Raw genomic sequence first — 17,429 nt, 5'->3', positions numbered from 1 at the left:
TCCTTCAGTGCTTAGTCAGTCCTTGACCAATTCTGTCCATGTAACATGTGGCTGTGAGCAGTCACCTCTGAGTCTGTGTGATGGGGGCATTGAAGCTGGTGTTGGAAGAAGAATAACTGCAAGAATCCAGACTAGATTGTAAGAGGCTGAGACGAGAGATGTGGGACATCAAGCGGCTCTTCCAAATGCTGTTTATTGTCTGGATGATTTTACAGCATTGCTGGGGTAACAGAGCCTCACCTAAAGCTGCCAGCTCCAGCTTAGAGGCAAGCCTGAAGCCCCTTTAGTTCTGGGTACAATGCATTATCTATTTCTCTTTGCTGAGCATCTTAATGCATAACAACCATTCAGCATCACCTTTACTATTGCCTATAGCCTGTCATAACTACTATCATTATCATCTTATGGTCATTACTATCCAACCACATGAGTTAGTATGTTACAGCTCAAGCTTAAAGTTGTTTTTCTGTTTGCTTGCAGTGGAAAATTCTTAGACCTTTTTTCTACTTGCTACATAGGAATGTTTGTTTGCCTATGGCATCTTCTGCTTTTCCTAAGACCCATTTCTGCTTGGTATAAACACCTTTTTTGGGTGTGATTAACATATCCTTTGTTCTAGCCATGAAACCTCCTTCCAGCTCAACCTTTGCTTTCTTAGTTGTCCAGTAATGATCGGCTCAGCAAGTCGAACTTTAGAACTTTAGAAATCTGTTATTCTTCTATATCAAAACTTGCTTCTATCTCTATTCCACTTTCAGGCTCTGCATTCAGAGAGCTTTCTGCCAACATATGTATCTGTGAAACTTTCTTGCCAAACTTTCATCTTTCCCAATACCAGCTTATGTAAGAAACAGACCCCCAGGAAGAATGGCTGGCCTGATGAAATATGTAAAATTTATGGTTTTTTCCATTAAAGGGCATCTTTCTCCCTTGCAGGATCCATGGCATCTCTGTATGAGGCTTAAACACAGTCTGCTTGTGTGTTTTGGTCTGTGTGCCCTGCTTGTAGGTGAAAATTTCACTCTTGATTGATATTCATCAGGTTTTAATTATTTTACTGTTTCACCTCCCTCTGTAGATGCATGCAATCTGTCTCCAGCAATCTGCTTTCCTAGAGGTTTTGATCAGAGTAGTAGAAATAATTAAAAGGTAAATCTTGTAGTCCCTGTGTGAAGAGGTATCTACTTATAGGAAAACCCCAGTTTCTAACTTTTTTTATAGTAGAATGTTATCTAGATGTGAGATCTTAACAGTCAGCTGCCAGTGAGATTTGATGGTCTAGGTCCATTTGTACAATTCCAAAGGAGAGGAAATATTAACTGTTTATATATTTAAATGTCTTGTAAGTGGAATGTTTCCTTTGTGTTTACAGTGGAATAAAAAATTACTTAAGTGGTAGAACAGGCAAGGGAATTACAGAGAGCAGATCTAATCCTGGTTTATTATTTCCTAGTTTTGTTGTCAGACTGTTAAGAAGCCAGGTAGAATTCTTGTTTAGCAATTGGAGGACAAGGCCCCTACAGTTTACTTAGTACAATAAATCAGTAAAACACAGATCATGAATACATCTTTTCAGATTCAGACAGAGACATTGTATAGTAGTTCTAATAATAGCTTGGGCTGTTAGAAAGCCAGGCCTTTAGGCTGTAGTTTTGCCTGGGTTTTTTTGAAATGATTTTAAGAGCTGTCAAGTGGCCAGGCAGCCCTGAGGCTGCGAGGAACTGTCACTGTGCCACTCCTGCTTCTCTCTGCACCCTCACTGTGCTGGCACAAGCACTGCTGCAGCTTTATGGAAACACCTGACTCATCTGGCTTCAAATGACATCTTTGTTCTGGTTCAGCTCCTTCTCCTTTCCCATTCAGTCTGACTGTTCAGTCCTCCTCCTTCTATTGTGCCCCCTCCATTCACCTGTTTTGTTAAGCTTGGCTTAGTTTGTTTAAAATATCCAAGTGAGCAGTGCCATCATTGCAATGTTTAGTCTATTCTTGGAACTCAACATACCCTGATGTTTCATGCTGGCTTCCTGATGCTATTTGGTTTTTGCCTTTTTATCTTTTCTTTACATTATTTTTTACATGATCTTTCCATAAATGTCCCTGAAGGCCTTCAAATAAAGATCTGCTCTTATATTACCTCCTTAATAAAATTATCTCGAGTTTCATCTCCAGGCTGGGAAGAAGGCAGCTCTCTCTCTAGTTCATGAGGTATCTACAGCAGGATCAAAAGGGAGTTACCTGGGTTGTGAAATCACCAGCTCTAATCTTTCCCCCAATCTTCAGTCTCACCTTTCTGTCCTGGATCAGGCTACACAAATGCATTGCCCCTCGTGTCAGGGCCCACTCTGCCTGCTGCTATTGAAAACTTTCCAAAATATCAAAGAGAGCTGTTTAGAAATACTTCTAAAGGTGATTCTAGCAGATGTTTTCTCACAGCTCAGTTGATATAGAGTACTGAATAACTGACCTGGGCTTTTTAGCTCTGAGCTTCTCTCCTTCTTCTCTCCCTGACTTTGTTGGTCAAGGCATCAAATGAACTGTTACTCATATGACAGCGCTTTCCTAATCTGCTGCTAAATCTAAAAATCTAATGCTTTTTTACATTCCTTTATACTCCTTCCGTCTCAACCATGCAGAACTGCGTTCCAGCCAGCTGAAAGGGAATGTTTTCTCATACTGTCCCCAGCTTCAGTGTGATCCAGTGATTGGATACTTCTAAAGACAATTTGACACAGCAATATCGAAATGTGAAAGGAGTTTTTCTTCTTCCTGCAACTCATTCTATTTGCACAATTCAAAAGGATGGCCTGAAAGTCTTTATTTATATTTTAATGTATCTATGCAGTGATTTTAAGGTAGAGCAGAAGATGGCTGTGAATTAGCTAGGAGAAGCTGGTTTTGTGTTCATCATGAATAACGTGCTGCCTATGAATTGTCAGAAGTCTATCAGAAGCCTGAAACTTGAGTTTTTTTCACTTGTTCAGCTCATCATGGCTATTCTTCAGAGGGAGCAGCAGATGTGTGCATTTGCCTGAGTATAAAGTAACAGGAAGTAGGATTTTCCTTCTATCCTCATTGTTCAAGCCAAGTCTGTAAGTTCTTCTGAGTCTGGAATACCATTTCAGTAGTGTTGTTTTCTACATGTAGACTTGTTTTCCAGGAAAAAAAAAATCTGAAGACAGTCTCATTCACAGCTAGTTTTTAAACTATACTTTCATTGAATTGTAGAATAATGTTCATAAAAAGGGATGACTAGAGTTAATATAACCTAACCATCTGTTACAATGAAGTTACTTAAATTAAATTTTAATTTGTAACCAGTTAACATGTCTGCATTTTTTTCATATCTCTGAGTCCTGTGGTAGACAATTGCAAATGCATGTGCTCAGCATTTCTTGAAAACTGGGCCACTTTTATTTGTTTTTAATATCTGAGTAGAAACTGCATTCATTGCAGGTTTGAAATCCTGAGTTCAATTTTTAAAACTTGGTGCATAATGCTGTGGGTATGCCAGAGGAATAAAGCTACAAGAGATGAACACGCAAAATAATCAGGGATCTAGAATAAAAAGCCATAATGAAATTATCATTGTTTGTGGAAAATTAGCTGTATTTCATGAGGACAATGAGAGAATCTAGACTTGATGGCTGAGCGACCACTTTTGGTACCAGTAAGGAGTACTGTGAGGGAAGGAGGCCTTTGAAAACGGCCTTTCATGTTTTCTATACATAGATATTTTTAGAAAAGTAAATGGTGTTATTTTTATTCTGATTTCTAGAGGAACCCTGACTAAATGGACATTTAATTTTCCATTCCATAGGGCCAGCTCATGTGGCAGTTGACCTAAACTGCTGGGAAATATTTATAGTACCACATGATCTTTAAAAATAACTTTCCAGTCTACTTTGTAGATGTCTTGAATTCTTAAAATCTTTGCTATTGTATATAGATACCCATGACATTCGTGGAGTGGAAGGATCTCTGCTTTGCTGATTTAGGCACTTGTATTTATCATCAAGTTGATTGTATTTTATTTTTAGAATTGGAAGCAGTTTGGATGGAAATTCACCTGTGCAGCTGTAGAAGACCAAACCTTAAGTAGGTTCTCTAGGGCTAAATGAGAATTCCCATGGCATGGTCTGCAGGGGTTTCCAGGTCTGCAGTGGCACACAGTCCACATTTGAGTTACCAGTGCATGGGCTTCTGGTTTTCAAAGGGTCATTATTGATCCTGTGTGACTGGGGAGGGGTGAACAGAAAACACAGCTCTTAGTAGCTCATGCACTGTTGGAATAGGTGGTGCTTGCTCCTGTAACATTAAACCTTTAACATTAACCCAGACTTCGGCTGCAGTTCACTCTCTGGAGCTCCCTGAAAGGTGGCTGTGCTCAGGTGAGGGTCGGTCAGAATGAGAGGACACAGCCTTAAACTGCACCGAGGGAAATTTGGGTTGGATGTTAGGAAAAGGTTTTTTACTGAAAGACTGATCAAGTACTGGAATCATCTGCCTGGGGAGGTGGTGGAGTCACCATCCCTGGAGGTGTTAAAAACAGACTGGATGTGGCACTCGGTGCCAGGGTTTATTGAGGTGTTAGGGCTGGGTTGGACTGGATGATGTTAAAGGTCTCTTCCAGCCCAGTGGTTCTGTGATTCCTCGTTAACCCCAGTGTCACCCTGTGCCTGTTCCATAGGGTGAGGGCCATGTTCTCACCTCATCCTCCTCCTCCTCACCGGCTGCTGCTTCCGGGGCCAGGCTGCTCCCGGGCCCATGGAAAACTGGAGGTGTTTGTTCCTGGTGCTTTCCCTGTGTGGCTGCGGGGGGATGGGAGGGAACGGCCATGGAGGGGAAAAGCTGAACAGCGCTGCCCTCAGAGAGCTGCCCTCATCCTGGGGAGAATGGAACGGGAGCCGTGAGGGGAAGGGAAGGGGAGCCATGAGGGGAAGGGAAGGGGAGCCATGAGGGGAAGAGAACGGGAGCCATGAGGGGAAGAGAACGGGAGCCATGAGGGGAAGGGAAGGGGAGCCGTGAGGGGAAGGGAAGGGGAGCCGTGAGGGGAAGGGAAGGGGAGCCATGAGGGGAAGAGAACGGGAGCCATGAGGGGATGGAACAGGAGCCGTGAGGGGAAGGGAACGGGAGCCATGAGGGGATGGAACGGGAGCCATGAGGGGAAGAGAACGGGAGCCATGAGGGGAAGAGAACGGGAGCCGTGAGGGGCTGGAACGGGAGCCGTGAGGGGCTGGAACGGGAGCCGTGAGGGGCTGGAACGGGAGCCGTGAGGGGCTGGAACGGGAGCCGTGAGGGGAAGAGAACGGAACCATGAGGGGCTGGAACGGGACGGATGCAGGGAGGGGATGGAATAGGGCTGAGGAGGAGAGGGAATGGGAGTGATGAGGGGATGGGTTGGGAGGGAACAGGAGCAGTAACATGGAATGGGACTGATGAGGGGAGAGGGTCTAGGTGGTGCCCAAAGTGCCCCTGTTACTGCCTGTGCAGTCCTGGGCAGCTCTCAGACACTGCCCTGGGCTGCAGAACAGCTCCTGGGAATTTGGTACAGATTGACAAATAAAAGAGGAAATAGTTCTACAGAGCTGTGAACAGACCCTGATCTAATGCATATATTTATCTTTAGTGTCTTCAGAAAAAATCAGACATTTTCAATTTTTTTAAGAAACATTTTTCTAAAGGCTTTCTAAGTTTCACAGGACATAAGTCTTCCTGCATTTTCAGACTCCTTTTCCATCTTTTTACTAAGTTCTTTTCCCTTGTTTCTTCTCAAATATTTCATTTATAGCTTGCTCATCTTTTTATAGTACTAGATGTTTACGTGGCTAGAGGAACGATTACAATGATTGTATTGTGCAAGTGCTTAGTGTTTCTCCTGCTTAGACTACGTGATGTGCTGCTGCTGTTTCATAGAAAATGACTGTGGTCAGATTGTCATCTCCTCTGTTCTGGACAGTAAGATACTGTTTAAACACTCTTCTTGTGTGTCCGGATGGGGTGGCCCTTTTCACTACTGCAAGACTTTTGGGGTTTTTTTAGCCCCTTGGCTGCCACATGACAGAGCAAGAAGAGAAGAACTGTATTGATCACAGTGATGATTGTCTTGGATGTTGTGCTCAACAGTTGTAAAAACTTATTACATAAAGCAAAAGTCTGGATAAGCAGAGGGCCCTTAGTTTTTGCATATCTAAAACAAATCAGCTTCTGATATTTGTCCTTTATGTAAATATTCATGGGCTTAGTGAAAGGTAAATCCAGCTTTATATTTAACTTGAAGAGCTGTAGATATTTATGTGCCCTTAAAACACACCTATGTTTAGAAGAGATGGTGTACAAGAAACTTACTTCTTAAGGAAAATTACTTTTTAGTATAGTAATTATCCTCCCCTCCAACTTTTTGCCATCACTTTTTGTTTGGGATGATAGCATGCTGATTTCATCCTGAGAGAACTGACCACATTTCAGGGGTGGGTGACATCATTTCAGATGTAAGATAGCTCTTCTAAAGGCTTTTCCAAAGACTAGGTGCTCAGGAGAATAAATGCTATGAGAGATAATGGGACATCAAAATTTTCCTCTGACACTGAATTGTGTGTGTGTTTATGATTACTACCTTCTTTGCAGCTACTTTTACTTGTGTTTTATTAGTATTCTTCTGGATTACAGTTCAAGATAAAACATTGAAGGCTACACTGGATTTTATGCTGGTGTTCTTTTAACAACAGAAAAACAGATCTCAAAGGATGAGTGGTAGAGGATTTGTGGTGAATTCAGAAGTAAAGGATTTAATGGCACAGTGTGAGTTTTCATAATTGCTACATTCTTCTAAAAGTTTTAGAATAACTTACCTGGCACAGATAAATGTTGAGTATTGATGTCAATTCAAGTGGATTTGGTACTTTTTGATGTCTAAGTCTTCTGCTGATATGATAAATTATTTTCAAAGGAGAGTTCATTGCATTGTTGTTCCGTGTCTCAGTTTTTGCAGTGCTCCAGACAGGCTCTCTGTGAGCATGATTTTGGGCAGATCTTCATTTCAGGATAACCTTACAGACTCCCTCCCATGCTTATCCTTGGCGTCCCTTGCACTGTTTGATGTCAGATATTTGCACCCTCTGGGTTTAATTCCTGTACATGTTCAAGTTAACTGCCCAGCACAGACACAATGGATTTCTCCAGCTCTGGCAGCAGTGGTGGGAAGCCTTTGCAGCTGGATGCTCCTGGGCTCTCAGCAATATCCTGAAGGAGTCACGATGGATTTGAGCTTGGCACAGGATAGTCTTGCCTGCCTTCAGGAAAATGTGTGGGTGGTTTAGGAAGAGAACACAGCCCTAACGTGTAAGCACAGCTTCTGAAATCATACTGATCCTTTAGTCTAAAGAATAAGTGTGGGACTCCTGGGGATGTTCTGAATACCTGTGTTTTGTTAACTGGATCTGTGCAATATTCCAGTGGTTCTGCTGGTGGCAGACCACCTGATGGAAGTGTTGCCTACATTTTTTTTCCCAAACTAGTCTTGTACCTGCTCTGCATAACCCAGGACACATATTATTTTAGTTCTGTTTTGATTTGTTCTGTTTTGAAAACATGAATGGGCTGCAATTCACATAAAAATAATGTGCAGCTTACTTTTGACTGTGTCTGTCTTTAAACTGTTTTAGAAATCAGTGAAGAAGTAGCCTGCTTCTGGTAGCACATTTTTTTTCTTTGTTTTTTTCCCTTTTTTTCCTTTCCAAGCTGTCTTGTTGGTTAAATGATGAGATGCACTTTGGTTGGGAGGTGAGGGGAAAGCTATAAGGTCTCCTGGCTTCTGGAATGAGGCTGTTTAGCACCAGAGCAAATTCTTTTGTCTGCCTAGAGATGGCAAGTCCTTTAAAAACCACAACAGCAACACCCAACTGAGAAATCCTGTTTCAGGTCTTCTTCTTGTGTACATTATATAAATAAATACCAAGATGAGTGATAATTTCCTTCTTCTGCAGGTGTTCTACTCATCTGTTTTCCATTTCTTTCCATTAGTATAAGCTGTTCTTAAAATTATTGTATTAAATACATTAAAATACATTGTATTAAAATACAAATTGATTAGGAGAGTGAGTGTGTGGGCACACACACACATATATGAATCTGAAATTTGCAGGCCAAAGCTTAGAGAAAATTTACACTTTACATGGGAAGGTTTGAATGCTGTCAGTACTACCTGTGCTTTAGAAAATATTTTATATTGGGCTTTGCTCCTGTGAAATTCAAAGTCATTGATTAGACACTTGAGGAGCCAAGGTTAAGTGCTGGTTTAATTACTTCCTTCTTTTGTAAGTGAGGTTGTTGTTACTGTGACAGTGAGCAGGAATAGCTATGAGGTTAACAGCCTGAAATAGCTTTTTATTATTATTTGAATTGTTGGGTTTTTTTTTCCTTTAGCTGGAAGTTGTTTAAAATGTCTCTGGTGCAGTTGCCCCCAGTCCAGATGGCTTTTTGCCTTTGTTTCAGTTCCTAGATGTGATATTGTTAGTTAGTTACCAGTGCCACCACACATGTCCCAGATGGGGCTGTGACTCAACCCCAGAGCTGCTGTGGGTTGGCAATCTTGTGTTTCTCAGGATAAAAACCGGTTCTCTCTTGGCCCCTGTGATGTCAGATCTCGGGGCAGGAACAGGGTGCTGGCTGCAAAACACACTGACCCGCTTCCGTGAGGAAGGAAATATTAACTAAGTGCCTGAGAGCAAGAATAACTCCTCAGCATGCTCAGATTGGCAACATGGCTTCTCTTCCCTTTTTAATTGAAAATGCAGATGGGATTTTAAAAGATTCTGGTGTCTGTGCTGGAAATCTGTAATGATAAACAAATCTTACAAGGACTGTGTTGTGGTGTTTGGGCTCCAGGATATGGAGCAGCATTTTTAAGTCTTGTTTCTTTGAACATTTTAAACTCTTGTTAATGCATTGAAGTGGTTTCAACAACTGCAACTGTGAAAAACATCTGAAAGAACATGAAAATAAAAAAGATACGCTGAATTAAAGCAGGGATGAACAATATACAAAATAACTATATAAAACAGATTTCCTTACTGCTGTACCTGTCCAAGTAACGCTTTGTAATGGAAATACCTCTTTATTTTACCCTCATGACCACAGAAAATAACTGCAAATACGTGTATCCAAATATGAAAAAGTATATTACTATTATTTTTTGCTGATTGTTAATTTCAGTTACAACAGAATTGCAGCCAGCATTTTATGAGTACAAGTAATTGAATGGAGGAAAACAAATAGTATCCCATTAAAATAGTAACTTGTGGAAAATACACTGATTGGTAATGAGGAATTTCACATTTTGTCTGGGTGTGTTTTTTGGGCAGATGCTGTGTTATTCCAATAATGTAGTCTGTGCTGGGTGTAATGATGGGGTAACATTTTATTTCTTTCCTTTAGACAGCTCAGAGCTCACATACCATGCTTAACTTCACACATCCAATGATGAATGGATGGATTTGTAGACTGTAGTAGTTCATATAAAATACCTTCTTATCTGATTTGTTGTTTTTACCACATCACAACCTCCAATTATTTTTGCTTTAATTCAATCTGCTCAGTGTAGTGGACTTTTTTGGAGGAAAATGTGGACATGATGGTGGTAAAACTATTCTTTGATGATGATGGTAGGAGCTCCCTAATTATTGCTTCTGTTGAGAAAAAAATGGTTTTCCTTATGTACTTAGACTTCCTGAAATTTAGAGGTCTTTTGTTCGGCGTTAATGAAAACTCTGCTTTATTTCTATCTAGTACAAACAAAATATGGAGTGATCCATGCATTGGTGTGGTTACATGATGTTTTGCAGCTTGTGCTGGTCCTCACAGCTTTGCTAAGACCAGATGGGAAGGTGTTGGAATGATTTGGGTCCTGTTATTCAGTGTATTTACATGGCACTTAGAGGTGGGATGGAGTGTGTTGTCAAATACCTGAGGCAGCTTTGAACTGGCAAGTGGGTTTTTGTACTGCTGGCATCCTCTATTATCCATTGTGGGGAAGGACTAATTGAAATATTGGAAAGCTGCAAGTGGAGTTGAATATTCTGCCATCTTCTGTTACAAAGGGTGATTTCCCACATCTTGTGCTGTCCAACAGAAATTCAAAAGATGTAGGGGTAACTTGTCTATTGAAGTGCTTTATAATAGTGTTTTCCAATGCTCCCCATCCCTTTGACAGCTGAGGAGCATTGCCTGGATGAGGAGAAGGGTAAATCATTCAGTGAGCCATGGCTGAAGAGAAAACTCAGCTTTAGAGAGTGGTAATCACAAAAGAAGACTTGGAAGGTCAGAAAAACTGGTGGTAGCATTAGGAGTAAATGAAAATGTGCTGAAATACAAAGGACAGGCAGTCAGGAAGGCAGAGGAATGAGCTGGGGGAGATCATGGGCAGGGTTTCCTCCTGCCCTGCCGTGGATGCAGTTCCCACAGTTGGTGGAGTTCAGTGATCCTTCTCTAAGGGTGAAATTGAGATAAGTGTCTGTAGAGGAAAATGGCACTTTCTAGTAGAGTTGAAGAAATTTTTCCTGCTGTTGATACAGATTTTCAAGTTGAATGTCACTGGCTGCATTCATGAACAACTAACAGGAAATTTGCAAAAAAATAAAACAGTGAAACTGATCATGAGGTTTCATATGAAATATTGCCTCATCCAAGAAGTTTAGTTTGATTGTGTTTTACACAGGTAAAGTTTTAAAGACAGCTTGAAATGAATTTCTAACTTTGTTTCAGCTAACCTCTAATTAGATTTTTCTCTTATTACTTAGTTTTAATGATATAAACATCTCAACAATAATGCTTTGCCAGGCAAATACTTTTATTTTGTTAAATAACATTAATGAGTAAAACTATGCTTATGTATTTGCAATACTGGCATTTGAGACCTCAGAGTTGTAAGCTGAGCTGCACAAAGCAGGCTTATGTAAACCTTCCAAAGACTTTAAAATGTGTGTCTAATTATAGAAGGTTAAATATACTGAATTTTAAGGTTTTTTTTCCCCTAAGGCCATGTGGTTATGATATTGAGATTCCATAATGCCTCCTGCCGTGACAGACAGCCTTGACATCTGGGCAGTGGATTCACAGATTGGTGCTGATGGCTCAATATCTGTGGACTTCCTGTTGCCCACTGGAATCTACATCAACCTGGACGTCCCTCGAGATGCCACCATATCTCAGATTAAACAGGTAACACCAAATGGGCAGTTAACTGATGTTTGGAATGAGGCCTGGTTCTGATTTTGATGTACCCTCTGGCAAATCAAGTCATGATTTTTGACAGAGAATGAGGAAATGAGGTACTGAAGGCACGTGCCCAGCAGATTGATTGATAAAGAAGTGTGTGGGTGGGGGGTTAGCACTGGGTTTGGGCAGATGGCAAGGTTTGGAAAGTGACTTCTTGCTTCAGCAGAGATTATTCTAATAGCTCTATGTTATACTGTATTGATACTTCAAAGCTTTTTCTAAGATGTTGGTAATCCATTGTTTGCTGATCTAACGTTTCTCTGATTAGATTTTTAGTGCAGAAGTCACAAATTGGGCTCCTGCTTCTGTTGACTGGCACCAAAGATAATTGCTTTAAAAACTGTGTCTGCTACTTATTAAAGGTTTTGTACAAATTGGGGCATCACTTAAAGCGTGAGGGAATGTCCAAGTGAAAGGAAGGAGAGAATGTAAGGAAGTGACCACAGATACTAAAAAGCAATTTACTGACCTTTGATCAGATAATGGCCATGTGAGGACATTGGGAAAAGTCACTGAGCAATTAGCCAATGAATGAATTACAGCACAGACTAACCTACTTCTAATACAATAAGTGATTTCAAGTGATAAAGAATTTAAAAACAAACGTGTAAGTGACAGCAGTAAGGGTTTTGAACCGTGTCTGGTTTTTTTGCTGCTTGTGGGACATGGAAACTTGACTTGCCATAACCTCGTACTGTTGATATTTAGCTGTTTTCCAAAGGAAAGAAATACTGATGCTAACTAGGGAGGTCTGTCCTGGAAATCGCTCAAGATAGAGACTAAAAGTGAGACAAAGTAAACATATAATGATATATAGTGATAAAAAATAAACAAGTTAGCAAACATGTTTCTATTTTTTGGGAACATAAATTGAAATGAATGTTGCCTTCAGGGCCTTAAGATATGACCCTGTTTTCTGTTTTGTCTCTTTTTTCATTTATTTCTTTGTTTTCATTGCAGCTGTTATGGAAGCAGGCACATTCCTACCCTCTCTTTCATCTCCTCATGGAGATTGACTCTTACATGTTCTCATGTGTGAATCAGACTGCTGTGCATGAAGAATTAGAGGATGAAACACGGAGACTTTGTGATGTTAGACCCTTTCTTCCTGTCCTTAAACTAGTGACAAGGAACTGTGATCCAGGAGAAAAGTTGGATTCCAAAATAGGTGTCCTTATAGGCAAAGGTAATTTAATTTAATTTTTTTTTTAAAAATGAGGTTAAACTTTTTTGTGTGTGAGGGTCTTAATTGGGTAAGTAGGAGTGGATTTTTAAAAAATATATATTAAAAATTCAGTATTTCCCTTTGTCAAACAAATACTGATATAGTTGGAAAGAATTTAAATACTCAAAATGAAGCACATAAAAGTTGTTTAAAGCTACTTTCTGTGTTGCATTTCAGTGTTATTACTATACCAATCAGGAACAAGTTTTATTTTGTAGATGAGGAGGAAATATATATTATTATTACTAAGTGAAGAACAGCATAATTCTTGAGCAGTGTTATAATAAATAACCAGCAAATTGGATACTCAGAAGGAATTAGAAATTATGATTTTATTATACGTGGTGTCTGGGTTGGTTAACAATGATTCTTGGTTTTCCTCTCAATTGTGACACCGATTTTCAACAAACAATGAGAAGCTATTTTTAAAGGTTTCACAGTAACTTATTCTTAATGTTATTTCAGAATTTTCAGCTTTTAAATCTACTCTGCTTGGTTATACAATCAAGATTGACAGGGTCATATGAGGTCATACCTCTTGTTTTAAAACAATGAGCCATTGTTAGGTCTCTTATAAAGACTGCAGGTTTTGTTTAGATTTCAGCAGTACACTGTCTGCCTATTTGTTAGAGCTGACAATGGGAACAGTTGGTCAGTTTAACCATTCAGACAGATCCTGATGGATTTGGAGAGATTCACATTCTGTGATTGAATATTTGAATATCAGAGCTGTGTGAGACCCTGCCTTATGCAGCCCCTATTCTGTACCTTAGCAGGGAAAAAAATGTGTTCCTGTCTGAGCTTCTAAACTTAGTGCTTTTTACTCAAAATGTGCTTGGTACTTTGTGTGATTTGGACAATGTCCTTCAAAGTTCATGAGTGAAGATAAAGACACTTGAAGGCCCTACATGTCCTGAAGTACCAAAAATCACAGCTTTCCATTGTATCATAGGAACATGGGCTGGTTTGGGTTGAAAGGAACCTTTTAAAGGTCCTCTCATTCCACCCCCCTGCTGTGGGCAGGGATACATTAAACTGAACCAGATTGTTCAGGGCCCTGTGACTGACCTTGACTGTGTCCAGGATGGGGCATCCACCACCTCTCTGGGCACCTGGTACCAGTGCCTCACCACCCTCCTTGTAAAAAATTTCTTCTTTAAATCTAATCTAAACCTACCCTCTTTTAATTTAAAAACTCCCCAGAGCTTGCTTTTCTACAGACTCTCTCAGCCCATCTCTGTTGCAGAGGTGCTCCAGCCCTCTGAGCCTCTTTGTGGCCTCCTCTGGATTCTCTCCAGGAGGTCCCTGTCCCCGCTATGCTGGGGGCCCCAGAGCTGAGTGCAGCACTGCAGATGGGCTCTCAGCAGAGCAGAAGAGAGGGGCAGAATCCCCTCCCCTGCCCACCTGCCCTCAGTGCTTGTGATGCAGCCTAGGACATGTTTGGCTTTCTGGGCTCCGAGTGCTCATGGCCAGGTCATGTCCAGTTCATCCACCAGCACCCCCAAATCCTCCTGGGCAGGGCTGATCCCCCAGCCCCTGTTGATACCGGGGGTTGCCATGAGCCAGGTGCATTTGGTCTTGTTGAACCTCAGTGGGATTCCCATGTGCCCACTACTTGTGCTTGTCCAGGTTCCTCTGGCTGTCATCCCGTCCTTCAGGTATGTCACCACGCTGCCCAGCTTGGTGCCATCTCCAGCTCTGTTGAGGGTGCCCTCAATCCCTCTGTCAATGTCATTAGAGAAGCTATTTAAGAGCACTGGTCCTAGCACACCCTGAGGGACACTGCTTGTCACTCGTGTCCACTGGGACTCTGAGATGTTGACCGTGACCCTCTGGATGTGACTGCCCAACCAATTTCACACCCACTCAGCAGTCCACCAAACACATCTCTTTCCAATTTAGACAAGGCCTTTATGGGGCCCATGTCCAAGGCCTTACAGAAATTCACCTAGGTGACATCCACAGCCATCCCCTTGTCCACTGATGTCATTCAATCACAGAAAGCCACCAAGTTGGTCAGACAGGACTTGCCCTGTGTATTCTTCAGTTACATGTCTTAGAAAAGGAACTTTACTGGTCTTGGATTGGTAGAAATTTCAGTCATGTCATTTTGACTTGAGTAGAAGATTTTCTTTTTTCACTTTTAAACAAAATTAAAAAGGATGATGTCATTTTTCTAGTGATTAGAAACACCCCATAGCTTGCAAGCAGTTCTGCTCTGCATTTACTGTGCTTTTTTATATTTTCTCTTGTGAGGAGAGACTTAAAACTTTCCAAACTATCTTGAACTCAGGGTAAGGTTGGATTTTCCAGTTCATAGTGCCTAAAATTCATGGTTAAACATCATGAACCCATGAACGTGGTTCATGGTGTTTAAAATAAACACTCATGCCAGGTTACATGGGAGTTGTGCAAGTAGCTTTGGAAGTCCACTGATGTCCAGGACAGTGTAGAATCCAGCTCAACTCTGAGCACCCATTTTGGATGGGATATCTGAAGGAAACCACCTGTGTCACCTTAACTTAAAGCTGATAGAAGTTTAAATGGGATGGGCAGCATTTGTACAGCTGTGTGTATCCTTTTGCTTCCTTGAATTCTTTCAGGTCTCCATGAGTTCGATGCCTTACAAGATCCTGAAGTGAATGACTTCCGAGCTAAAATGAGGAGAATCAGTGAAGAAAAGATTCAGTCTCTTGTGGGTCTCTCCTGGATGGACTGGTTGAAGCACACTTACCCACCAGAGCAGGAGCCTGTTATCCCAGAGAGCTTCCAAGATAAACTCTACAGTGGGAACCTTGTAGTGGCTGTTCATTTTGACAACTGCCAGGTAGGAATGGTTGTTCATCATGTTTCATGAGCTGTTCTTGATCCAGGTCTGAATTAGAATGGATTGCTTATGCATATAAATGAAATAGAACACTTACATTATAGTGTTTACTTCAAAATGCAAAGTCTTTCACCAGGATCCTTGATTCTTGAAAGAAAGTGAGAATGTGACCCTATGGTTAATTGAACTTCTAAAGTCTAATTACAGTTCAGCTTCTAAAGATAAAATGTACAACCTGTATCTTCTATATTACTACACGTTTGTTTAAATGTGAAATGTGATTCAAAGTTGTCAGGAGTTTTTTTGGCCAACTGTTCCTGTGTTGCTTCACTTACATTAAGTTTTAAACTCAGTTCATCAGAGATTGCTGGTAATTGGGAGGCACCATATTCAACACACTTGTCTCTGTGTGTGACTCACTGAATATCTTTGGGGTTGATCTGCTAACTAGATTGAGAAATAATTTTTTTTAAAAAAAGAAGAATCGGTATTCCTTTTACTAGAAGTGCACATAGAAAACCAAAACACTGAGACTTAGAGTTAGCTATTTGTTAAGGCTAGCAAAACCTTTAAAATAAATCCCCCTTCATTTTCTACCAGGAAAACCTGGAATGTTTTATCGTGAATTTTTATGATGTTGCTATGACTCTGCCTGAGTCCACTATATCCATTACCCTTTTTTGCACTCTGCTCTTTTTGGTAACCATGAATGATCAGCATTGGAAACCATAAAAACTTACAGGTGTGTAAATACATCAGGCTAGATTTGATGTCCATTTTGACTTAGGTGCAAGAGGCTGATTTTCTAATGATTCAGATGATTTTAGTTGCAAAGCTGAACTACTTCTAGCACTATCTTTTTAAACTTAAAAGGTTTAAAATGGTACACACATCTGCCCCTGGAAACATTAAATGTAGAGGTAAAAGCTAAATTTGGTCAGCAGTAACCCAAGCTGATGTTGGATGCAAAAGTGTTTTATGACAAAACCTTTTCCAGTCCTCTTCAGCTTAACAGAGAGCCTGTAGTTGTGCAGGAGTGAGATTATCTTCAGCCCTTGATTAAATACTACATCTATATGCATATGCTGACAGGACAAAAGCAGTGCAAAAGTTCTTGCTGGTGCAGAATGTATTTGCCTGCCACTATAATAGCATAGGCTGCTGACATTTCAAATGTTTCAAATGCTTCTGCTGCCAGCTCTGACCTTCAGAGCTATTAACAGTTCAAATCTGAGCTGCTTTTTAGAGCAGTAAACTCTGTTCCAGACTTTATTACTTGCACTGAGCACTGGAGTCATCCCAGGAGAATTAAAGAGGAAGGTGTGGGGACTGTTCTGTCAACTCTTGCAGCTGCAAGATTGAGAGAAGGAAAATATTGAAGTACTTTTTGTCTGGAAGGTGTGGGTGAGCTGTAAGGGCTCTGTGGTTGTCTCTGGATCAGGAGACACTGCTCCCCATCTCTGTGACATGTCTGTTAAGGTCATGTGGGGAGCAAGGCTGTCAGAGAGCACCAGCTTCCTGGGAAGAAAAGGTGTTATTCCCTGTCTATCACTAGCAGTTATGGCAGGAGATTAAAGCCTTCACACTGTGGCAGCTTTCTGAAAGGGGGAAGCTGTTGTGAGCCAGGCAGAAACTGAGAAAACACAGAATTAATTTAGTGTGAGTGTGTGGAGTTTGCTTGTTCCATTTGGGCAGCTTGGCTTCTTACCAGTCTGTATAAATAAAGCACAAGTCAAAAGACTCTAAGCAGACAACACTTCACATTTGTCAATATCTGAGTTTAGGGTGCTCACATCTTCAGAACTGGGCATGTAAATAAAAAAAAACAACAAACCAAAAAAACCTTGAAAAAAATAAAACAACAAGACCCCAGGATCTCCTGAATCAACCTTTGCAAATAAACCTGTATAAATCATAATGTGATAGATGGAGATAAAAGATTTCACAGAAGATCTTGTACTGTAGGAACTTGAAATTAATTTAAACCTTCTTTTTAATTTACATAAGAGAGTAACTTCTTACCTCAATATTTTTAGAGCACATCAAAATTAGAGATCCTTTGGAAATAGGTCAATAGCCTCAAAGGGTTTTAATTAAAAACATTCT

The 17,429-nt window shown here is 40.7% G+C and overlaps 1 protein-coding gene across 10 annotated transcripts in view; it reads left to right on the top strand.

Moving 5' to 3' along the window:
- PIK3CB (phosphatidylinositol-4,5-bisphosphate 3-kinase catalytic subunit beta) overlaps positions 1-17,429 on the top strand; it is an 88,235-nt gene that overhangs the window by 40,718 nt on the left and 30,088 nt on the right. For 6 of the 10 annotated variants that reach the window (XM_086844802.1, XM_086844799.1, XM_086844801.1 and 3 more), the window contains 3 exons: positions 11,032-11,214; positions 12,232-12,457; positions 15,100-15,323. In XM_086844802.1, the coding sequence (XP_086700928.1) occupies positions 11,062-11,214; positions 12,232-12,457; positions 15,100-15,323 (603 nt within the window). In that variant the 5' untranslated portion in view covers positions 11,032-11,061. Of the gene's footprint in view, positions 1-4,644; positions 4,781-5,394; positions 5,956-6,666; positions 6,799-7,143; positions 7,339-11,031; positions 11,215-12,231; positions 12,458-15,099; positions 15,324-17,429 lie in introns of those variants that run through there. The other 4 variants (XM_086844804.1, XM_086844803.1, XM_086844806.1 and 1 more) reach the window with 4 other exon arrangements.

This window comes from Cyanistes caeruleus, chromosome 10 (assembly GCF_971803275.1).
Source record: "Cyanistes caeruleus chromosome 10, bCyaCae1.hap1.1, whole genome shotgun sequence".
NCBI classification, from domain to species: Eukaryota; Metazoa; Chordata; class Aves; order Passeriformes; family Paridae; genus Cyanistes; species Cyanistes caeruleus.
The sequence above is the reverse complement of the archived record's forward strand: the minus strand, read 5'-3'. Positions and strand labels throughout refer to the sequence as shown.